The following is a 25464-nucleotide window of genomic DNA, read 5'->3' on the forward strand; positions in this document are numbered from 1 at the left end:
TTGCCGGGCACAGAAAGATCTCTGCAGCAGGTGCCCTAACCCAATAAGATATATTAAAATGCAACCTCTTTGTGACCAATTAAGCAAGCCAGAACATAATTACTGTCTTTATTGCTATTTTTCTTGAACCAGAGATTTTTTTAAACAATAAACGTATAAGTAGACTGTTGACTCCATCCAATTTTAATGATTCCGCCCCCGTACCTCCACCTCCCTTTCCGCTACCACGCCTGAGCCCCGTTTTAAGGGTTCCAGTAATATATTTTTCAATTTCAGCATAGGGCATGAATACAAACTTCTCTGAATGTTAATACAAATAGACATCCGTTATTCCTGTGATGTGATATCTTCTGTATATTGAGCAAACATGTAAACAGATTTAAAGTACAAAATGTAAATTATTTAAAATTCAGATGGCCAAAACTTGCAACTATGATTTAATCTGTCTTTTACAGCGATGGCGTGGTTTATCAGCCGTCCTGAGCCTTAGTTAGTCTAGCTTCGATAGGACGATAGCCATAAGTGGTCTGTCTTCTATTATTTTCGCCTTCTTTGTCGTTCTCTTGGTTCAGTCTGTCTTCCATGTCTACAGTACTGGATTGGTAGTTCATCGACTGTGTTGTTTGGTACAAGGGCCAGCCAGGCATCTTCTCTCTTCTAGTTGGGGATGCAAAAAGTTATTCCTCTTGGTTATTGACTACGCCGCCATGGGTCGGAAGCTTCCAGCAGATGACAGTCCAGTGCGGGTGTCTGTGCGTGTGCGGCCGCTGCTGCCCGTAGAGGTGCTCCGTGGACACCAGCCCTGTCTGCGGGTGAGACAGCAGGAGCTCACTCTGGGACGGGACCGCACTTTCCGTTTCCACCAAGTCTTCGGGGCTGAGACCCCCAACCAGGAGGCCGTGTACTCGGCATGCGTGCAAACACTGGTGCAGTCTTTCTTTCAGGGCTACAATGCTACCGTGATCGCTTACGGTCAAACGGGTTCTGGCAAGACCTACACAATCGGGGAGGCGAGTGTGGGTGAGTACAATTTTTGAGTTTTGTGCGTCCAACTATCGGTGGCTCGTGGCTGTGTGCAGTGCCGGCTTTAGCACTGGTTGTGCCCAGTGGGACAATGTTTTTTTGCCGCCCCCCCCACACACACAACCTGCGTAATGAATTCCCGCACTACCACCACCCCTTAGCAGTCCCCATAACCACTCTTACTCGGATGCATTCAATTCGTTTTATAGTGTCACTCATAAAAGTGAAGGGTGTCCGAGCACTTTACATTGCACACACATTACTCAACCATATGTGTGTAAATCAATGTATAGGAAGCATTACATAAAACAGAGTGGTAGGATTTATATATCATCCATTCTGGTAGGCAGTAAAGTTTAGGGGGCTTAGTCTGGAGTAGCACAGTCCCGGAATTTAAAACGAAGATCATGGTTGGGGATTATCTTTAATAATTGGATTTGATTTATACCCAAATCAACACTTCGTGCAACATTAGGATATTGAAAGGCTGGGGAAAAATCAATGCACTTTAATCTATACTTGAAGTCTGCATTTCAGTTCTTTGACAGTTAATAGTTCACTGTGTTTTATTAGTGTTTTAACTAATAAGCTGCAAGTAACAAAACAAAGTCTCCAACGAAAGCAGTAACCCCCTGACCTATTTACGTTATGTTCACTTCGTGATTTGCATGATGCACATTCTCTGCAGCAGGCATATTAACCCTCTGCACTTACTTATGATGAATCAAAACATCCCCCAGTCAAAACTTCCACTAGACAAAACTTCTGTCTCTCTCCAGTAAGAGCATCAATCACCGGAGTAGGCGTGAAATTTTTATTGTTGGCTGAAAAATGCTGGAGGTCAGGAACGCTGCTACGGGTGCTTTTAAAAACAATATAGTCTCGCAAACAGGCGCCCCCATGCCAAGCCAGCACCCGGTGCGGTGGCACCGGTCGCACCGCCCTAAAGCCGGCCCTGGCTGTGTGGGAGCAGTTGAGTTGGTCGTGCTTCCCACGGGTGAAAATATCACCAAGGCTACACAATTTTATGTAGTTTCTTATACACGTGAGCAGAGTGCCTTTTCTGGTGTATGTAAATAATGTTCAATTACTGGTGCCAGCGATCAGTGTATCCTTTCTGTTGTCAGTGAGTAATGTAGCTCTTCTTTTGCAAGTGAGCCATGTTCAATTTCTAGCGCAAGCGAGCAATGTTCCAGTTGTAGTACCAGTGCTAGTGTGTTTGAGAGAGTAAAGTTATAATGTTGCACGTTTTTTATGAAGCACAGTGCTCCCCATTTGCAATCCATCTTGGTTGTGTTTGGTAATGTATTTTGCAGATTTTTCTCTGCTGCTTGTGGTTTTTTCGTGTGTGTGTGTGTGTGTGTGTGTGTGTGTGTGTGCGCGCGCGCGCCAGTGTCTCATAGTGCACGTGTCCCTCTCTGACCTGTCCCAGTGACAGTCTTTTCATTGTCCAATATGCATGTCGCTGTCGCCTTCCCAGTTTTGTCTGGTGCCCCTTCTCTCGACTGTTGATAGGCCAAATTGTCTGCTTGTCCTTTTCTCTTTTGTGTGTATTTTTTGTATGGTCTAAACATTCATATGGTATTTTGTTTGATTTTTTTGTACTGACTGTCATTTTTATGTTTTGTTGTTTATTTGTCTGTAAATTGTATTGCCTCGTTGATTGTAGCCTGACGAATAGCTGGCTATTAATGAATATCCTTGAAATACAAAAAATATTTTAAATCATGTATGTGTAAACAAAAAACTGATTAATAATTCTATATTTTTAGAATAATAAAAAAAATGCAAGAAAAAGCTATATAAAAATATTTTTCTTCTGATTTTTTCTGTGGTAATGGAGATGCTATCCTTTTAATAGGGGTTCATTTTCTGTATTTTGAACTGTTTAATCCCTGCTTACTTACCCCTCTTTTGTAGTACAGGGACCCTCTGAAGTTTATATTGCATTTATGGTATGACCAGCATTTATAGCTCCTGACTGACATGTACATCGCTAGGAATTGTATTATCAGCTTATGAAATGTACTGCTACCTCATGAACTGCATCTAACGTGATCTACTTGGATAAACTTGAGTATTTACATAACTCCAACAGTGTGGCGTCACTTATTGTGTGTGTTCCTCGTCCCATGTGAGGTGCGTGTTGTATGGTTGCTTTACACACAGACCTTCGGTTGCCCGACCGCTCGTGTCACGTTACCGCCCCATAGGGCCTGGAAACCCCAGGTCCTACAGGCACATACTACTGATTGCTTTTTGAACAATGAATGTAAAAGACGTTAAGGTAATCCATGTCAGCGATTTTTAATTTCACACGCTTTTACTTTAATCTTGAACCAAACTACCGGTAAGGTGGCACGTTATAAGGATCACAAAAATGTGGTATTCCTATTTAAGTCCCGCTCCTAATTACACAGGCCACGCTCTTTTAGATTGCCCCCCACACACACACCCACATACCCACACGCCAGGGGCGCAACTTGACCCAAACTTTGGGGGGCTAAGACTCCCTGGACCTAGCACTGGTTGTGCATGGTGCAACCGTCTTTTTTGGCGCCCCTCCTCCTTCTCCATGAATTCCCTCACTACCACTCACCAACAATGCACCTCATCTCTCTATAGCCCCTTTCTGACAAACATTTCATTTTTTTTATACGGCTACTCACTGTTTACTCACGCTCAGTTCTGTGATGTATGGTTAGTGATGGGCTTGTTTGAGAGATTGTAGAGTGAGCAGGACAGGTGAGTAAAGTGTCACATGAGTGCAGGGTGAGCAGTGTGCTCGTGTGCAGTTTGAGGTACAGGGTGAACAGCGCAAGTGCATTGTGAGTGCAGAGTGATTACTATGAGTGCAGAGTGAGCAGAGTGCTCATGTGACAGCAAGGTAAGTGGAGGGAGAGCTGTGTGAGTTCATGGCGAGTGGCATAAGTACAGTGTGGTCACTGTGAGTGCCTGGTGATCAATGTTGAGTGCCTGGTAATCGCTGTGAGTGCAGGGTGAGTGTGAAAGTGAAGGGCGAGAATGAGGAGTGAGTTGTCTGAATGCAGGGTACATTCCCCGGCACTTGAAGTAACTCAGCATGGTATTGAGGGCTGGCGTAGGGTTTCAGATATAAGTTAAACTATTGCTAATATGGCATTATTCAGGGTCCGGGCCGGACTGGCTGTAGCGGGCAGGAAGGGTGGGGGCCATTTTTGACACAGGGGGGAGGTTTTGCAGCAGTGCTGCAATATCGCCCCCCTTGAACCAAAAGCTACTGCAGTATTTTCCAGGCGCACTCCCCCTGCATCCAGTCCGATTCCAGTGCCAAGGCAGGTTTGTGTTCCCAGTCCAGCTCTGTTCAGGGATCGAGGGTAGAGGAAATAAATATTGTGCTTTTCCTGCAACAAACTTCCAGTCTTGTGATTTACCTTGCCAGCTCATTATACTGATGTCCCAGGCTGTACAAAAATAAGCAGTCACCTAAAGCCTAATTTCAGCACTTATCTATGCATACTTGGAACAGCATATATAAATAGAAAGCATTTTTAATTGTGTTCTAGGACTGCCTGAATGATTCATGACTGATAACTAAAGGAAACAAAGACAGAAAAGTGACGTTACAAATGAATACTTAAAATTTTGTTTATACACCGATCATTTTTAACTCGTTCCGTGCTCATGACGGAACCACGCCGTCATGAGCCACGGTTGCCGTGTGCTCATGACGGAGTGGTTCCGTCATGCTGCGGCCGTTGGCGGCCGCGCCGCCCACGCGGCGCTAATTCCCCGCCTGTGCGGGCGATTAGCGCCGTGGGCGGAGTCATGACGGAACCACTCCGTCATGAGCACAGCCCAACCGTGGCTCATGATGGAGTGGCTCCGTCATGAGCACCGCGCTGCCCCCCCGCACCCCCCAGCGCTGCGGCGGAATTTCCGCCGCAGCGAAGGGGTTAAAGGGAGGCCTTTGCAGGCTCTTTAAACAACAAATGGCTGGTATTTTTCTTTTGGGATCCCTACTTTATATTCCTTTTCATAAAAGGCATTCTCACACTACGGCAGTAAAAGTTAAATACAAATGTAAGGAATAGGCAGAGTGGGGGTACTGGAAGCAAAAACAAAACTTAGCCTCTGTAACTAGTGTACAAAGGCTTGTAAATATGCTAATAGTCTTTTAAAGACCTGTGAAAAACTTGGGTTTGCCGGAGATAAGACTTCAGACACTGCCCAGCCGAGCCCACAGTAGCCTGAGCCGCATCAGCCCGGGCTGAGACACACGATGGAAGGGGGTGGGGGGAGCTGAAGCCCTTTCAGCCCTATGGGTGTTGCGTGCCTGACACGCACACTTTTTGCATCCTACTTAATACCCTGCGAATGTCCCTCCCAACTCCGGTGCCTGTGGTGCCTTTCCCAGCACCATTGTTGTTATGCTATGTTATGAGAATTTGTAGCACCCGCATATCATCCGAGTGGTGTCCAGGGGCCATTGAGCTTCTTAGTCACCCTCAAATTCAGCGTCTTTTCAACCTTGTTGCTTCTATTCTATGTTGGTGAGTAGTGCTTGTTGTCAGGTGGATGGTCACTTGTGACCGCTTTAAAGGTAGACCGAGATGTCCTGTAAGACCTCAGATACTATACTGTTGTTGCGTAGCATCATGTGGTGGACTGCTGTGCAACTGTGAATTGCATTGCATGTTTCAATTGTTACGCTGAATCATCAATTCTTTGATCTCTTATTGGTATGTTCCGTGATCTCTTACTGTTGGCAAATTAAAAATAATAATCACTGACAGAGATACGGCTGGGTTTAACGCAATGTGTCTGAAATGCTGTGTGGGGCTGCAGTAGAGACCTAATGGCTGCTACTTAGTTCACACCACTCACTTCCTTGCCGCTCTTGTAGGGATATGTCTCTAGCTGCGATCACCTGGGTTTACCAAAGTAATTATTTTTAACTCCTAACAGAGCATCTATTTGTGCTTGATTCCTTCTGGTTCAGATGGTGCCTTGTTAGTGCCTAGCTAGCAAAGAGGCCTGCTTGTGATATCTTCATGCATTCAAACATTGTTTGACTTGGTTCTAGTACAGGTTCTGGGCAGGCTTTCAGGATTGGCGCAGTAATTCACTTTAAACTAGAATCCTCACATATTATCTAGAAAGATGAAGGAAGCAGAAAGGGTGTAAAACGGATTTCCATGTTGGTTCAAACGAGAAATTGAAGTATAACCTCCCGTTTTTAGGTCTCGCCTAGCGAACGCAGCGCATGCGCTGCATCGCCGTGGCGAGACTATTGTTGTTGCTTTGGTGGGCGAAGGGAGGCAAACCATGTGTGCGCACGGACAGGCGATGTACACGCGAATGTCATCTCCTTTCTGCCTCACACGCTCCCATTGCGTGCTGCAACTATACAAGGCAGACACACGCTTGTTTTCGGTGGTGTCAGCTGTGATTTTGAGATGTTTGGTGGCAGCATTTACAGGATGGCTCCTTTTAAGAGACGAGCCTCAGGCCTTTCCGATGTGCTGTGTGCCCCCGCTACCTCGCCCTGTCAACAGCGAGAATTCCACGTGCTTTGTTGTCTTGTGTTCATTTAGCTTCAATTAAACGTTGCCATCGGAAAGTGAACGGATTCAGAAGACGCAGACACGGCACCCCCCGGGCAAGAGCGCGAAGACGCTTGGTGGTTGTGAAACGCAAGAATTGCTTAAGCAAATGAAGACAAGTGAATTAGATAAAGCGTCATGTTGGATCAGATGCTCAGTGTTGGGTTTACACATCCTGAAGTCTCAACCCCGCAAGCACATTTTTTTTCGACCTCTTCATCGTCACCCGGCTGGTTAAGGGCAGACAGCCGACCCCGTACCAATAATGGAATTGTGAAACTGAACACCAGCCGTAGTGTGGGACTGGTTTATGGCAACATTGGCCTTTAGTTTGTTGAAACCTCGTCCGGGCTGTGTTACCTTTCCAGTTATGGCCGGTGGATGTCTTTTTTTGGCCGTTTGTCAACTCCCTGCATTTTACTGGTGGCTCGTATCCCACAGATCAGTGTTAGCTAGGGTGAAACTATATCTCCCAAATTTGTGAAAACACAGTTTATCAGAGTTTTCAAACCCCTGTGCGGGGGTTGAAATTCTGATTTGGGTGGTATTTACCTCACCCGGTGCCATAAATGCCTCATCCTTCATTAAAGTTTAGCTAGAGGTGTAGCACAGCAGCCAGAGTGGCTGACTCCGGAGCACTGAGCTCACAGTTTGATCCCTGGTTCTGGTGGCAGCTCAGCACCATGTGACAATAGGCAATACCTCAGTTATTCTCCCCAATGGTCCCACAATGCTTGATACCCTTAGGTGTGATAGATTCGGGATTTACATAATGTGGAATTAATTTGTGGAAGTCAAAGCTGCCAAAATGTAACAGGCGAAAACAATATGGCATTTACTGAGACATGTAGATTTCGTACAGCAAGTAAAAAATCCATGTTGTACCCCAAAAAACTTGGAACAGGTGCTATTTATTCTTCCCAATATATTCTGAACCCCAGGGTACTGCATTTTACAAGGTGCAATAAATCGCATCTTCAGTCTGATAAACTTGGAAAGAGGACCATAAAAGGCACCATGCTTTTAGAAAATCTTCCAATGATCTCAACCTTGGGTATGAAGTGGTCAAGCACCTTATAGACTAATCACTCCTCTTTCCACTGGCAAGAATACTTGCCTCTTATCACTTGCACAGCTGCAGCAGTGCTCCTCAGAATATTCTTATTAATCACTACATTATCAGCAGAATGAGGCTCTGCTTGGAGAGAAGTTGAGCCTGTGCAAGGGTTGCTCGCCTGCAAGTGGCAAACTCAGATGAAGCGGAAGAAATTTTACTAAATCCCGCCACTTTCCTCGGTGATTTGCCATGGTACCAAGAGGTCGGCTTCCCAGCCCTTGCAAATGTATATCAAACGACCCAGGAAAAGGCAGCTATCCTAATCGTATGCTCTAACTTTTAATTGGATTATGTGCTGTCTACGGTCCTGAAATGATTTGCTCCTGTCATTTGCAGGTTTTCCATGTATCTGCTGCCATAGTCTAGTTCTCAGAGTGGAGCGTCCAGAGAAGAGCAGCATAGAGGAAAATGTATATTGTTACGACATATTTTTTCATACAGTCTGTTGATACTTCCTGTGTCACAGCAATGTACAGCCTGATAATTATAAGAGAAATAACTAAACCAGTCCCTCAGGCACTTGTATATAAAATACGCCAGCAGTCGCGCATCATCCTTCACCTGTGTGGTCATCTGAGCTTCCATGACACTAGACACTATATTCCGTACGGGGATCATAAAGCTGGCCTAACATTTTCTGGCCATATGAGAGGGCTCCTTTTTTGGCAGATTCAACATTTGGTTGAATACTTCCTCAAAATCCTTGCAAGGATTGGTGGATGACAAGGACAAACTAAGGTTGGCAGCCCCCACAAACACACGTGTATACTTAGCCACACTTTGCACCTTATTTTCTCGTCATCATTGAAACTTTTAAAGTCAAGTCCTGACCTCTCTCTTCATTGGAAATCCCCCTACCTGTTTCACCATTCATCATGACAACATAAAGTGCACCTTCCTGGAAATTGCAGCTAACATGACCTGGAATAGGAAACCATGGAAACCAGTGGACCAATGCCCAGTAGCTATCTCCAGCCGAAGTCCCACAAAACTGTATGTGCAAAGCACTGTAGAACAAAAGCATTCTAGTTGCTTATCACTGTGAAGACTATGTATGAAAACCATGACCTCATAGCTTCTCCATTGAACTTGACATTTCCTTTCAAATAATTGCGTTAGTTTATAGTTCCAGTAACAGAATGAGAATTTACTTATGTGAATTACATTTTATGGGATTTTTTAAGAGCATGGTAAATAGTGGGCCCTTGAAGTGTTTAACAAAAACGGCAATAACATGGTGCTGTTATAGAGTGGATGAGAAGACCATGAGGTGTTAGGGGCATTACCATGTAGAATTTCCAGAAAAAGAAGACTGGAACCCTGAAGATCAGGCTCAGATCATAAGGATACAGCAGACACGTGCTCAATTAATATTTTGCGGAACACCGTGTCGAAGGCTGATGAACAGTAGACAGGTATTCCAGTGGGGCCTTTTGACTAAGCTAGACTTTCGTGTTCATAATTTACACATTCAAGTTTATTCTTATTCTTTTGAGTAACTTTACTACTTTTGGTTATTCACCAGTTACGGGTGTAAAGTTATACAAAATACATTTATGCCTACACTTTGTAGAAAACACATAAAGGGGATGGTTTAATGATGCAGTGGAGGTGCTATGGGAGTGTGTGTTTAAATGTACTCGTACAATTCTTGGACACTACTTCCTTGATTTTATTTCATTTAGAGCCAAGGCATCCTACTTATCCAAAACTACAGATAGAGTACGAGGGTAGGCTGGGGCAAAGAAACATGTTTTTAGTGGGTTATAAATGGTGCAGTGTGTGTGAGGTGCACACGTGTCTAGGAAAGGAAACTTGTGAGGCAAGTACACTAAAAGACCAGAAACAATAAGAAAGGTAAAGGTCTAGGCAAAGAGCCTATGTGAAAGTAAGTGCAGCATACTGTGACTAGTATATATAAAGAGATGGGATACATGTGGAAGCTAGTGTATGAATAGATTTAAGGTTTTGTAAAAACAAGCATTGACAAAATTAATAGCTGGCTCTCTATAACTGGAAGCACTTTGTTAGTGACTGGGTGGGAGGCAAGAATTGGCCAATGGGATGAACGTGGCTGACTGACTACATGGTTTAATACATTGGTGAGCTTCAGAACAAGAGTATGAATTGATGATTGTGTGTGTGTGAGTGCATGGATTTCTGAATGAGTACATGATAGATCTGAGGTACTTGCACAATCAGAGATGCAGACCCTCCATCAGGAAATAGTCTTTCAACACAAAGCTTTCTCAAGAAGTGCACCCAAATTGTAGAACTCACTCACTATACTAGTTTGATAAACCCATGTTGTGACAAGTTTAAAAAGATCCTAAGGAGTATCTATCCCCAGTAATGTGGGCATGCCTATTGGCCTTCGTGTAGCTGTCAGGACATAGCGGTATAGGAGAGCTATTTTAAGGCTCTTGTGGATGTTGTGCTGCTGACAGTGGTCTGTAATTCTTTTTAATACAAATGTGTAACTTGTTTCAGACATTCATTGGGTGTTTGGCTTTTCTAGGGTATTTTTGGTCACAGCTGATAATATAAGACTATGAGCTATCTAGATCTATTTCTTCTGCCCATATATGAGAACTCTCCTCTGCAGCACAAATTCTTAACCTGCATTGTGGTGCAGAATGTGTGAACCTGGTCATCTTGAAAATGCAATAGGTCTCGCCTTTGATTAAGTTAAAGCCATTTGCTTTGCTAATGGTATTGTGTATAGCAAAGCAAACGGCTTTAACTTAATAAAAGGCGAGTTCTATTTCATTTTCAATGCTTGTTATTATATTAGTTGGTCTTATTATGCATATATAATTAACAAAAATAAATACCAAGACGAGGAATGAGAGGTAGGTATGGTACTGAACGCAATCTTACCGTCATGCTGAAAACACAAACCAACAAGCATTGGCAAATCAATTAGGTCACGCCTGTGCAAAAGTTCTTTGCTTTGAAAATGTGTTTTGTCCATGTTGTACACAAGCATGACTAAAAGTTAGTGTCATAGAGTAAAGTGGAAGGACATAGAGTGGAGAAGAGTGTCATACATTGGATAGGTGTCGAGGGAGTTGCGTACAGGGGACTAGAGTGTAGTAGATTGCCATACAGTGGAGTGCAAATAGTGGAGTAGAGTGTCACGGAATGGAGTGGAGTGGAGTGGAGTGTTGTAAACTGTAGGAATGTGGAGTAAAGTGTTGTGGAGTGTCGTAGAGTGGAGAGGCAGGACGTGGGGTGTCGTGGAGTAGAGTAGTGGGCATAGAGTGGAATGGTGGAGTATGCATGATGTGGTAGCACACTGTCATTACAGACAACATATTTTCAATTGAAATTACCATAACGTTTGCAGAGACATACAGTTTTACTGATAAAAGTACACAGCGCACAAACGATAATGTGTGTAGTGTATTGTTTAGTGTATTTGTTTTGATTTCAGAATTATAAAAAACGTTTATTTGTATATATTTATGAAATTAATCAGAACATGCTTTTATATGTCAAACTATGTTGTGTAGTATGATTGTCGGTGAGGTATGACTGATTGGTTGAATGTTTGTTTTTGTTAGAATGCACATACAAGACATTCTGTCCATGTTTGTTTTTCTCCTTTGGGCTCATTTAACATATTGTCTAGACTTTGTACTATATTCTGTAAAATCATATATATATATGTATATGTGTATATATATGTGTATATATATATATATTAAGCTAAATGAAAATAAGCAATAAGTCCTGTCTACAGAATGTTGAAACATAGTTAAAAACATGCCATTTGTGTGTTTTTAAATTGCTTAAATAATAAGATCATTATTTTTTTTTTTAATGAAGTAACTAGCAATTAGCGGCTTTGTGATGAAATGCAGTATTTTAATTGTAAATACGATGTATTTAACAAGCTATTGCTAAATGTGATGGGCATTGTTTGGTGAAGACAAACTAACAATGTAGGCGTTACGTTAACTTCTATTTCCATGATTGATCCCCATTTGTGCATGTGACTCACTCTAAGCATATTTAAAAGGTGGATCCGTTGTGTTGCGCATCATGTGACCAAGGCCTGTAACTGGCTGAAACGCGTAATGGCAGCGGTGGTGTCTATTATATTTAAATAAATAATTGGAATTCTTTTCACCGCACCTTGGGTTTGCTTCTGTTTCTTGAGGAGAGATCTTCAGTTCACAAGACGGAGTGTTGTTGTATTTAGTGCCGGAGGAGCTTCACCGGTATCAGCAAACCCCTCCTCCACGAAGGGCCGAGTGGGAAAAGAGCTCACTTCTGGGTTTCCGGAAAACCGCAAAGGATTTCGTTTGAAAGACGCCCGCGGCCCCCGAGCAGTAAAGAAATCCTTACCGCTACAGAGGAAGACGAAGAACCGGGTCGGAGGACCAGTCGACGTCGAAACCCCAGGCGGGCAAAGGCATTACACAGACTCGGCGGAGGAGTTGCCACACGGATTGCACACGGGAGTGCCCGAGGTAATTTAAGTGGTAGCGGGAATATATTAACTTTGACACCATGTTTGCCGATGCGCTACGAGGCAGGGAAGCGGCAGCATGCACTATGTTTGATGATTCCCCCCAATAATGAGACTGTTTCACCAGTAAACAACGGTGCAGCAAGGGGGGACTGTAACAACTTAAAGGAACATTTCAGGAAGTTGGAGAAAATCATGCGCGCCGAACAGGCGAAATGGTGGGAGCACAAATCACTATCTCGTTACTTGGAGGTTGGAAGAATCCCGAGGGGGTTAAGAATCATGCTGGCCCCAAGTTATGAGAAACCTGACCCCGCGATGTTAACTGAATGGGCCACGGTTAATTTGGACTCTTCCAGACGATTAGTGGAAGTGTTGGTTAAATATGCCATCAGTGACCAAGCGGCCTTACAAAAGGAAATAGAGGACATGGAAAAGATTATTTCAGAATCAGAAGACACATCGGAAAAATCAAAGTATAGGGATGAAATGATGGCACGCTTGCGCAGAGATGAGGAAGTGATTAAAAAACGGAAGACCTTCAAGTTCCAAAGGGATAAAGCAGATTATGAACAAGGGCGTGTGTTCACTTTCGCTAAGAAGTATGATGCAGTTAAAGCAGGAGTACTGGCGAAGGGTCCAAAGGTTCACCCGCGAGTGGATGAGGAATTGGCATCTACGTCAACAACTGACCTCAGCTCAGTGGTGGATAGTGAATCTGAAAGTGAACAATTAAAATCAAATTCGGGATTGGGGTTTCAAAGAGCGTCGCTTGCTCAAGAAATCAGTTGCATGCGACAGGATCGGAAGCAAACCCTGAGACCCCGAGCCCCTGCAGCCTCAACTACGCAAGTGGCAGATACAGGAAGAACAAAAAGCGCAGGGCGAGGCGCCGGCAAAATCACAAGCGCAAACGATGGCAGCAAAAAGAAATCAAACAGAGGATGGAAACGGAGATAACTAACTCCGGTATAGCCACGAGCAAGACTGTAGTCAATCTAACCGATATCAATCTGACACAAGAGGAGACTAATATCCTTGCATTGGGGTTAACATACAGCCCTAAGGTGGATTTTAAATATGCCGAGACAAGGATTGACATTTATAAATTTGTGCGCAAACTCAAGCTGCGCAAATTCTTTGCCCTCCAAGGTCCCAGAAATACACCAGAGGTACATTCTCATGGTTTGGTTGATGGAGAAGGTATTCACAACAATCTTGTTGCTGGTGATGTGGATTTAATTAGGGATTTACAACAGCTCCATAATGAGCAAACAGGAGTTTTGGAAGAAGTGAGCTGCACACCACTGAATCAACCAATGAAAAAAACTCCTTTTAAACCCAAATCCACCTTTTATCCCCTCATTTTGAAGGACAATTTTGATTCATTCAATGAACAGGTTGCAGCGGACCTGAAGAATCTGTACTCTTTGACGGCAAGGGCACCAAAGAAATACAGTAAGCAGGATAACCAGTATGTCCAGCTCATGCAGAAATTAAAAAGGAATGATAACATCATAGTGCGGCAATCGGACAAGGGTGGGAATGTGGTGTTATGGCCCAGGAACCAGTATATGGAAGAAGCCCTTGTTCATCTCAATAACCGCAACTGCTATAAATTGAGCACGCCTCAAATGATGAATGCAGCACGACAGGACTGCTATAACAAACTGTTAGCCTGGAAATCTGCAGGCTTAATCTCAATGGATGAATTTAAATTTCTTAAAGTAGACCTCCCTATTACACCAGTTATCTATTTCATCCCGAAAATTCATAAAAGAATGGACAAGCCCCCTGGCAGGCCAATCATTTCAGCCAGGGGTAGTTTGCTGGAAAATATCTCCAAGTATGTGGATCACTTTCTCCAGGAACATATGAAAAGTCTCCCATCTTATATACAGGACACTGGGGACTTTTTAAGAAAGTTAGTTGAAGTCCCTTGGAGCCCCGATATGTTACTTATTTCCATGGATGTTACATCCCTCTATACAAGTATTCATAACTTGGATGGGGTCAGGGCATGTGAATATTATCTCAATCGAAGATCTATGGGAATGTACTCTCACAACAAAATGTTGCTCACCATGATATCCATGTGTTTAGAGAACAATTTTTTTCTGTTTCAGCATCAGGTATACCAGCAAACACGTGGTGTGGCCATGGGGGCTTGTTTTTCTCCCAGTTACGCATGTTTACACATGGGTTACTGGGAGGAAATGGTCCTCATGGCCGGACACCGCGCTATCATAGAGTCGAATATCATTTGCTGGTATAGATTCATTGATGATTTGTTTTTGGTATGGCGAGGGGATGAACTCAGTGCCAAACAATTTCTTGAAGCGATTAACATCAATGACTTGAACCTGCAGTTCACTTTTCAAATCAGCAATAGATCAGTCTTTTTTCTGGATGTAGAAATATTTGTTTGTAATAACCAACTACAGACTAGACTACACAGGAAAGATACTGCGGGAAATACGGTGCTACATGCACTTAGCCATCACCCACAACACCTGATTAATAGTATTCCTTTTGGTGAGATGCTAAGGATGCGTCGTACATGCAGTACAGAAGCTGATTTTCTTAAAGCTCAAAATGAATGCAGGGAACGCTTCAGGGAGAGCGGGTATGCAGAATCTATACTCTCTAGGGCTATGTCAAAAGTTAATAACATCACTAGAACTAAGGCACTGACACCCAAAGTAGCCCTACCAAATGATCAAACAGTCATTAACACTGAGGACACACGGATCATTTTGACCTTCAGTACACAGCACAGAGCAGTACGTAAAATCATTAACAACAATTGGTCACTAGTCCGTGCTGACCCAGTGTTGGGTAATTCTCTATCAAAGAAACCACAGATAGCTTTCAGAAAAGCACGCTCTATGAGCAATGTGCTCGTAAGTAGTAGCCCTGAATTGACCCTATCTAAATCATGGTTATCGGCAAGAAAAGGGTTCTATCGTTGCAATGTATGCAAAGCATGCAGATATGGAGTAAATCGAAAAACATATCTGACTCCATTTCTTCCTGAACCTGTTCCTATCTCCAAATATCTTAACTGTAAGACAGATTTTGCGGTGTATGTGCTGGAGTGCCCCTGTGGCCTGCGGTATGTGGGTAGCACGAAGCTGCAGGTTCACAAGCAGGTACTCCAGCATATGCGAGCAATCACCAATAAAGATTTGACCTACCCGGTGGCACGTCATTTTAAGGAGCACCATGCCAGTAAGCTGGAGGCTTTCAGCTACTGGGTGGTAGACTCAATTCCCACACAAAGAAGGGGAGGGAACCGGGAGGTCCTATTAAGGAGATTGGAAACAAAATATATTCTAGAGTTGGACAGTAAGAATCCTAGAGGATTAAATTCAAGTGAGGATTTTCATACTCATTTGTAATTTGGATATTCATCAGTTTATGAGAAAAGTAATATACAGTTTCAATTAATTTTAGATGTATGCTGCTATTTCCCTGTCTCGTAAAATTGTACTGAATTTTAATGTGAAAGATATTTATTATATACACTTTTTTGCACAATGGGTTAATGCTTTTATAGAGAATATATATTAGATTTTTTATAAATTTGGCAATGTATATTTATTTGTAAATAGGTGTCACGGATGTGGCTCTGAGTAACAGATATGTGTACTTGCACGAATTTGCACAATTTGCACAGTCACTTTATTGCAATTAGGGGGCTTTATGGAAGGGCCCACATGGGCCGTATTAAGCTAAATGAAAATAGGCAATAAGTCCTGTCTACAGAATGTTGAAACATTGTTAAAAACATGCCATTTGTGTGTTTTTAAATTGCTTAAATAATAAGATCAGGCACGCGGCTAGTGCAGCTATGGGCTGGAAGGACCGTTTGACCCGGGCGTCACCGCTGTATGCGTCCGAGAGGTTGGGCTCTCTGTGGACCTCAAAGGGCTTTGCGCAGTGGGACACTATAGGCATCAGTACAGTGGGGGATCTCTGGACGAGGGGAGGATTTAAAACATTTGAGACGTTGCAGGCGGAGTTTCAGCTGCGGGGCAGTGAATACTTTCGGTACCTGCAGGTCCGTCACGCACTGGGCTCCGTCTTCCCAGACGTGGCCTCCATCCCGGAGTCCTCCCCCCTGGAGGATCGAGTGCTAGATGGCCATGTTCCGGACAGCACGATCTCCCTCATTTACAAGAAATTGATAAATGATCGCTCGGGCTTACTGACTGGCCTCCGCGAGGCCTGGGTTGCCGATGGGCTGGAGTTGGACGACGAGGACTGGATTTCCGCGGTGGCCTCTCCGAAGGAGGTGGCCATCCCGGCTCGCCTTCGTTTCGTCCAGCTTAAGATACTCCACCGGGTGTACATGACGGGGCCAAGGCTTCTGCGTATGGGCTATGCCGAGGACGGACTGTGTAAGCGTGGATGTGGTGCCTCAGCGACCTTTCTACACATTTTGTGGGAATGCCCGAGGGTGGAGCGATTCTGGCGTGGTGTGCATGAGGTCCTGCGAGCGGTTACGCATGTCGCGCTGTTGCCTGAAGCGAGGAGATGTCTGCTGAATGTGTGGGAACCGACCGATTACTCAGTTCCGCAGACGCGATGGGTGACTCTGGGCTATATGGTGGCTAAGCGGGACGTTGCACAGCTGTGGGGATCCCAGAGGTCCCCGGCGGTATCGGCCTGGAAAGAACACATGGATTGGTGCATGTTCCGAGAAAAGGTGGTGTATGTGGCGCGGGGTAAGCCTGGTGCATGGGTGAAGATATGGGGCCCCTGGAACGCCTTCCGCGGGGATATCTGCGAGCCGCCGTTGTTGCCTCCAGCCTCACCAGCTCCATCCCCTTAGTTTTCTCCCTTCCCTAGCTCCAAGCATAGTGTTCCCCCAGTCCTGGACTTGTTTCCCTTCCCCTCTTGGGGGTTTTCAGTGGATGGTTTGGGGTCCCCCATTTGAGGAGCACGTGCTGTCCCTCTCGATCGTGGGTTGCCTTGCGGGTGTGTGTTTACTTATGTTGTTGTGTTGTAGAAAATGAAACCGTATTGCGGGCTCTGAGCCATATGGCCTGCGTTGTTGATACCTCCTGCCTTAGTGTCTATGCAAAGCTAAGTGCCTCATTGTATGTTTCTCATTTGTTATCGTCACTTTAGCGGCCGGCCGGAAGGTTGTAGGCCCATACCTGTATATATTTGAGATTGCAATAAACGGTTTCAAAAAAAAAAAAAAAAAAAAAAAAATAATAAGATCATTTTTTTTTTAATGAAGTAACTAGCAATTAGCGGCTTTGTGATGAAATGCCTTATTTTAATTGTAAATACGATGTATAACAAGCTATTGCTAAATGTGATGGGCATTGTTTGGTGAAGACAAACTAACAATGTAGGCGTTACGTTAACTTCTATTTCCATGATTGATCCCCATTTGTGCATGTGACTCACTCTAAGCATATTTAAAAGGTGGATCCGTTGTGTTGCGCATCATGTGACCAAGGCCTGTAACTGGCTGAAACGCGTAATGGCAGCGGTGGTGTCTATTATATTTAAATAAATAATTGGAATTCTTTTCACCGCACCTTGGGTTTGCTTCTGTTTCTTGAGGAGAGATCTTCAGTTCACGTGACGGAGTGTTGTTAATATATATTTACCTCAGCCAAAACTGTCTTCATCCGGGTACCTCACAGGACTCACACAGGAGCCTAACTTAGAACTTTCGTCAAACTGACATTACACAGCACTGGCATGAGTAGAGGGGACAAACCATTATGTTGGAGGAGGAAAGGGGGATGAAACTTAAACATGACTCGCCTCCCCCGATGGCGGAGGATACCACACATACCAGTTGGTACACCCAGAACTAGGAGCCTTAAAACACAACTGCAAACAACTGGAATGGATTTGGTGCTCTAGGAAGGTGCCAAACGACTGCACCACCTTCAAGCTGTGGCTCAACAACTAGCACCTGTGCCTGAAAGATATGCAAAGGAACACCCTGACCTACTGTCTTAAAGCCAGCTCTAACCACAGTAAATAACTCTTCAACATCATCAAGGAGTTCTCCAACCCCTCAGCAACCAAAAGCATTGTCGCCCCTACTCAAGAACTCTGCAACACCCTTGCAGTCTTCTTTCATAGCAAGATCTCCACCAGCTACAAACACTTCGACCCCCCCATCCTTCCCAAAAACTCTGAGGTCAGCTTCTTCAACTCCGCTGACGCCCACCTGAACCTCCCACTCACCACTTGTGAGCAACTCTCCATGCAGACCACCACTGCCACCATGAGCTCCATCCAATTCAGGAGCACACAGGGGCACCTGTCCCCACAACATGTTCAACCTGGAGATCAATACCATCAGCAAAGAACTCGCCGCCATCCGCAACGCTTTCATCACCTCAGCCACATTCCCAGAGGAATGGAAACACACGGAAGTCAGACCACTTCTCAAACAAGCATTTGCAATGCAATCGGTCTTGACTTTGGGACGTTTTAAGTATTTAGCCATGCAGCACAGGTTGGCAGAGCTGTGGAAGAATACGTTATATGTCAGGCTTGGGTATGAAAGGCTCACTGAGCTGGAGGAAGTGCTCGGTTATATATTAGTCTACACAGTGACACTGGGCAGTAATATGTTGTTACTTACACATGGTACTTAAGTTACCCCAGACTGAAGCTTGCAGTTACAAAGTGCTTTGCAATGAAACTGACAATGGAGAAGGGGTCATGGGCTGTGTGGTGGCTGTTGGGGTGTGGCATCCAGTGTCTTTGCCCGCTGGGCTACTGGGTATGTGCAGTTTCTGTCGGCAGCCGGATTAAAAAATTAAGATCTATGGTGGACCAAATGATACTGGAAAAAAATATGCCCTGCGCGGGTGTGCTACCAGTGGAAAATGATCAGACATTGTAGCCACATTAGAACTAAAGGAAACTGGAATGACGTTCAAGTCAACATGACACTAGCAAGGTAGAGATGCTGACCTACAGTACAATATGAGCGTTGGAAAAGTCTTGCATAGTGCATAAAATTAATGAGGGCATGCTCTGGGTGAGTGCAAATGTTTTTATTACATACTTTCTTTGCTTTATGGACTCAGCTGGACAATAAAATTAAATGCATTTTTGTGCTGAATCTCCAAAACAGATTCAGCGCAGACATGCTCTCCTTTCACAGTGAAGTTTGACCAGAGCCAAGACATAATATGGCGTTTGTGTACATAAAGGTGTATTTGGAGGGGGTGAAAAACAGGATTTTACCATCTCTCACATCTTAAATGCCCAAATGTCACTGTGGAGAAAGGGCAAATGCTAGCAGCGTCAGAGATCAGACATGTCCCCTCCAAAGCCACCACCACCTGTGGACCAGATCAGTTGGCGGGGGATAAGGCAACAACTGACAGAAAGGGGCCGTCCACATTCTGGCAGCCACGATCCAGCTGTGAGGGCGGGGAGGTATCATCAGACATACCAACTTTGGCCAAAGATCCAGCAGATACCGAAGGGGAAGAGAGCTGGGCTAAGGGAGCAAATCCGACGGGTAGAGAAGAAAAAGCCAGGCTGAAGCCCTGTCCATCAGTAGAGTCTGCCCCCACTCCATGCATAACACAGGTCTACTTGCCCCGGGAAAATGTGGGGACACAAACAGGCAGCCCCAATGAGGGCGGTCGCTTTTGTCCTGTAACCCTGGGGGCTCACACTGCCGTAATGTGCATAGGCAGCCCCAATGAGGGCGGTCGCTTTTGCCCTGTAACCCTGGGGGCTCACACTGCTGCACGGTGCTCTAATTTTCCACAGAGAAGGGTTGGAAAGCAACAGCTTCCCTCCCCCACCTCCCATGGTGGTACAGGTGGTACAGCACGCACTGTCCCCAGAGCACAGGAGGAGCGTACACTCCGCTTGCAGCTTTGCCCCACCACTGTTAGTGCTACGACGTAAAAGGCTCTCATGCAGTGCTATCATACACTGCAATACAATAACACTGTGCATGGGGTAACGCATACACGTCTCTCCGAAGTGTGGTTTACAGCATTCTTCTGGACAGTCGAAAATATTATTTGATCTGTAGATATTGAGGAAGAAAAAATACAGGAGCACCGTCATTGCCTGCCACCCCGGCGAAAACAAAGGCGAGTAGCAGGCAATGGGGGCCGCACGCCTTTATTTACAAAATGTGCGCCTCGTATCACTCCAAAGTAATACGGCAGACAAACAACTATTTATTCACTATTGTAATGATGGAGGTACGCCGCTCGGCCATTACTATAAAAGTGAATACACTTTTAGGTCTCGCTCTCGAGACCTATTGTCGCCGAGATGCCTCTCAAGGGAGACAGACCGGGGCACGCGCAGCGATAGCGATAGCGATTGGGGTCGGGGTCTGTGGACGCGCTTCTGAGACGCGCAGACGCACACACAGACACACGCGCGCGCACACACCCCGCTGCTGCCGACCCTCACCGCATCCGCGGCTGCCTAACGCGCGCGCACACACACCTCGCCGCCCCCCCCCCTGTACAACAAGCATTGGCAAAGCCAATAGGTCTCGCCTTTGAGACTATTGGCTCATCCATTGCCTTTGAATAATGCTCTATAGCCTGGTTACATTTAAGCGGTGTGATATTTTATATGTACACACCTGAAGGTGAAGGTTACAGAATATTTTGTGGCTTTAGCCACGCCTTTGACCCCGCCCCCTTGCACGGCCCCCGTTGTGCACAGCGTCACAGTTGCCTTACTTTTTAATCCGCTTCGACCACTGGTTTTACTCGCTCGTCTACCGTGGGTCTTTCTCTGACCTCCGAAGCCTCTTCTTTTCTCCGTTTCAGCTCGTCTGCACTTCCTCCTTCCTTTGCCCCGCGGTTCCTCTTATTTCATACTTTTTTCACCCCAACCTTTACTTCCTTTACTCCCTCTCTATATAACCTCCTTTCTCCCTCTGACCTCTCCACCTTCCCTTCTTCACTCCCCACTCCGTGCATTCCTCTCCACTCTCCAAGGAGATTGTGCACAACTTCCCTCAGGCGCATTCCACCCCCCCAATAAAACACACCTCTGCTTCACCTTCCTCCTCTTCTCTCGTCCTCTTGCCTCTGCTGCCACGCACCCCAAAACGCACTCTGCTCTTCGAGGTTGTCTGGTGGGGGGTGAGCGGCAGGGCCGGGGCTGGGTCCATCCACCAGGGGTGCAGGTCAGCGCTGCTCCAACTGCCACTTCCGTGTTTCCTACTTAGGGTGCGTCACTCCTTAGGTTGTCAGTCCGGCTGTGCAGCTCGGCTCATACCATTCCGATGTGGGGGGGAGGGGTTCGTGGACCATGCCACTTTGACACATATCTCCAGTTAGTGGCAATACAAACCTGCAACTCTGGCAAACATTGCAAGTGATTCGGAGGGCCATGAGATAATCAGAACAAGCATTGGCATAGCCAATAGGTCTCGCTTTTGGGACCTTATAAGTGTTTAGCCATGCAACAGTTGCATAACTAAATACTTATAAGGTCCCAAAAGCGAGAATTATTGGCTATGCACAGCAGCCGTGCGGCCGTGAAAGTGATCGCGATCACACATCCAAGCGGCCGTGCGGCCGCGAAAGTGAAAGTAATGGCGGTAAAGCGCGGCGCGCGCGCCCGCGCACATGCACTGTAGCTCTAGGCTGGCCTGGTAGCACTTTTTGGAGCCCTCTCAATAAGTCTCGCCAGACCAGCGCATGCGCTGGGTCAGGCGAGACCTAAAACGGCTGTAAGGTATGTATGTTTGTGACCTCCTCCCCTGCCGAGCTTGGATTCGTCCAAACACTTGTCTCTGTGCATCTGCGGTCCCAGCTCGCTGATCTCACTTCCTTGACAGACACAAAGCGGCCTGCCGCTGCCAACACAACCTTTTGGACTGCAGAAATAGAAGTGCCACATACCGAGGCGAGCACACAGGAACATCGCTGGGAGTAGAGGTACCCTTACAGTACCTGTGAAACCAATGAGTGCTGTCCGAGTGCTGTGTGCCTAGGGGCGTAATATAGGCTGGAATTATGCGGCAGGGTTAATTAAATTATACAACAAGAAAAGGCACATTATTCAGCATAATGCAACACCTTTTGTGATTGTATTGTTAATTATTTCTCCACATGCTAAAACTGTCTGGTTATTTTTACAAATGCGAACACTGTCTGAATAAAGCTCTCATTCACGAGTATCCGTTTAACACCCAGATACTGCAATAAGCAACGGAAGGCGACCAGTCAACGTTTTTAAAGGGTCCTCCTCTTTGTGGCAACCGCGGTAGCCACATTTGTAATAACTTTTGATATGTTTCAGCTAGAAATATTTTTGGGGGTTCAAATCTGCAGATAATGGATTGTGCGTCAAATGTGGTGTTATGTTTGGCACTTAGTGAAACATTGTATGGGTTGTGGTGCTTTAAATGTTATGTTCTACTGTCATGTTCTATGGTTGCTATGGTATGTTTCACAGATGTGTTCTGTGACTGGCAGTTGTATGCTGGCTGTATTGGGAACACCAACGCTACTCTTGTGCTCTGAATAAAGTACTTGATCTAAAGAACTTCTCATTGATTGCTGTCGCTATTTATGGAATACAACATTGGTGACGATTTGCCAGCAAGCGAGGAATCGAGTAAGCGAGGAATTGAAGCGAATAATTGAGCACAGAGTGAAGACGGCGTTGGGGGATGAATCCACGCGGTGTTAAGGAATTGACCTAACACAAAGAATACTCGGCAAGGAAACCAAACAGATTGACTTTGGCAGTAAGGAGTCTACGGCTGTTCAGTTTGTAATCTGACTTAAAGCATTTGTTCGGGTGTGTGCATCCGAATGTGTTATGTTGTGAATGGAGACGCAACTTGACCCTGTTATCAGTGGAGCAGTGGATGTTTAAAAGCCGTGAGGTGATTTCGGCGTTTCGGGAGTGATTATATTTTACGGAAGAAAAACCCCGATTCTATATATTTTTTGTGCAGCCGTTACCTGGATTTTGTAAAATAACACTTGCGCGTGTGGCACGAGTGTTCTACGAGAAGAATCCGACCGGCGTCTTCGTGCCAGAGCCCTCATGCAATAGTGACGTGTAGGGAATCACTGGAGCGCGTTTGCAGAAAGGTCTTTGAAACGCATGCGCTGAAAACGGAGTGACGTCATCACGCAAGGGGTGCGGCCATCTTGATTACTATCTCCAAGGAAACGAAATCTTCGAACACATTCACACGAGTGTTAGCGTCGTACCTGTGGTGTTGTTGCCAGGGAGACGATCTTTTCATCGGAAAATAAGGAAGTACCACACACGCAGTGTGCATGGATATTGGAACTCTCGCATTTAAACGTGGAGTGAGAGAAGTGGAACTAACCCTCATCGGATAACAGTATCTTTAAGGAACTAGCTTAATAAGGATAGGTGTTAATTCTAAATACTGTGTTATTTAACAAGAAAGGAAAAAGGAACAAAACAAGATTCATTTATTCATTTGTTTATTTATTTATTTGGTTTTGTTTGTTTTATTTAATACTTACACGTGATATTGTTTGATTCAGTCATACTACACAATGGATAACACTAATGTAATTGCGCCACCGTTATTTCTGCAACAACCTGGGGATCCTCCTATTGAGTGGGATGAGTGGATTGAAATTTTTGAAAATTATATAGAAGCCCTTGATGGCAAAGATTTCAGTGCTTCAAGGAAAAAGGCGTTGTTATTGAGTACATTAGGAAAGGAGGGGCAGCATGCCTTTAAATTTTTGCCTGTTGGGGTGGATGCTGAAGGTAGGGCAATAGCTAATGTATATTTAGAAGCGAAGGAAAGACTGAGAAAACAATATGCTAAAGAAATAAACATAGTAATGTGTAGGCACAAATTTTATACACAACCACAAAAAAGTGATGAAACAATTGATCAGTTTGTAACACGTTTACGAGAGCTGTCTTTAAATTGTCAATTTGGTGGCATGAGGGAAGAGATGATCCGTGATCAATTTATTGTACAATGTCGGAACAAAAAAATGCAGGAAAGGCTATGGGCGGCAAAGAATCCCACATTATCAAATGCAATTGATATAGCTAAGGTAGTAGAACAATCTGAGACATGCATGAAGGAGATGGAAAAAAAAGAGAACCCAGCAGCAGTAACGTGCATAGATAAGGATGATGTGGGAGCAGTAGGTGCAAACAAAAACACTGATATGAATGTAAAAAAAAGTACATATGGGAAGAAATACACTGGTAACTCTTGTTCGAGTTCGGACACCAACAAGCCGCATGAGAGAATGTGCTCCAGGTGTGGAAGCACATATCATACAGCGGATTATAAAAGGTGTTATGCCATCGACAAGGAGTGCAAGAAATGCGGTCGTAAAGGTCATTTTTATAAGATGTGCAACACATATAAACCCTAAGGTTTCGATTGTACAAAGTGAGGTAGGGAACATTACATCCCTATGTGAAGTTGAAGGAAAAAATAAAATACTCTGTGTTGAAGAGGATGATTTAGTAGATCCAGCAGGGAGGAGGTCAAGACCCAAAGCTTTATTCACAGTCCATGGTAAAGAGGTGGAATTGATGGTAGATTCAGGGTCCTTTTGGACAATTATTCCCCGCATGGTATTTGATCAAAATTGGCCTGATGAAGAATTACTCCCAAAAGATATCGACCCTGTGGGGTATCAAGGGGAAAGAATAGATATTATAGGATTTATGACAGTAGATATACATTTTCAAGAAAGATGTGTGAAAGGGAAAGTTTATGTAGCTCATAGTGGACCACCTATCTTGGGATGGGCACATCAATATGACCTTCACATAATCTTAAATCCAAGGGCAGAACACCAAGTGATGGTTGTAGATGAGATTACAACCAATACGATCGTTGAAGGGATGAGCAACATTTTTGAAGATAAGATTGGTGAACTTAAAGGGTATGTTCATAAAATTATTTTAAAACCTGATGCTATGCCAATGCAACATAAGGTTAGAAAAGTGCCTATTATTGCTAGACAAGAGGTCAAACGAATGCTGGGTGAAATGGTAGAACAGGGTATTATAGAGCAGATTGAAACATCAAGATGGATTTCACCCGTTGTTATCACAAGCAAACCTGATGGTAGTTACAGGTTCTGTGTGGACTTGCGCACACTAAATCAGAATATTGTTGTTGATAATTACCCGTTGCCAAATATAAACGAACTTATTTTATCCCTGAAAGGAGGAAAGTATTTCTCAAAGTTGGATCTGCGCAGTGCATATCACCAGATAAAGTTACACACAGAATCCAAACCATT

At 44.6% G+C, this 25464-nt stretch overlaps 1 protein-coding gene across 3 annotated transcripts in view; it reads left to right on the forward strand.

The window, feature by feature from the left end:
• The first annotated feature begins 593 nt into the window (after positions 1-593).
• KIF7 (kinesin family member 7) overlaps positions 594-25464 on the forward strand; it is a 448976-nt gene continuing 424105 nt past the window's right edge. For 2 of the 3 annotated variants that reach the window (XM_085644435.1, XM_085644437.1), the window contains exon 1: positions 595-1020. In XM_085644435.1, the coding sequence (XP_085500561.1) occupies positions 708-1020 (313 nt within the window). In that variant the 5' untranslated portion in view covers positions 595-707. Of the gene's footprint in view, positions 1021-25464 lie in introns of all 3 variants that reach the window. The other variant, XM_085644436.1, reaches the window with a different exon arrangement.

The sequence above is a fragment of the Triturus cristatus genome, chromosome 3_1, assembly GCF_964204655.1.
Source record: "Triturus cristatus chromosome 3_1, aTriCri1.1, whole genome shotgun sequence".
In the NCBI taxonomy this organism is placed as follows: domain Eukaryota; kingdom Metazoa; phylum Chordata; class Amphibia; order Caudata; family Salamandridae; genus Triturus; species Triturus cristatus.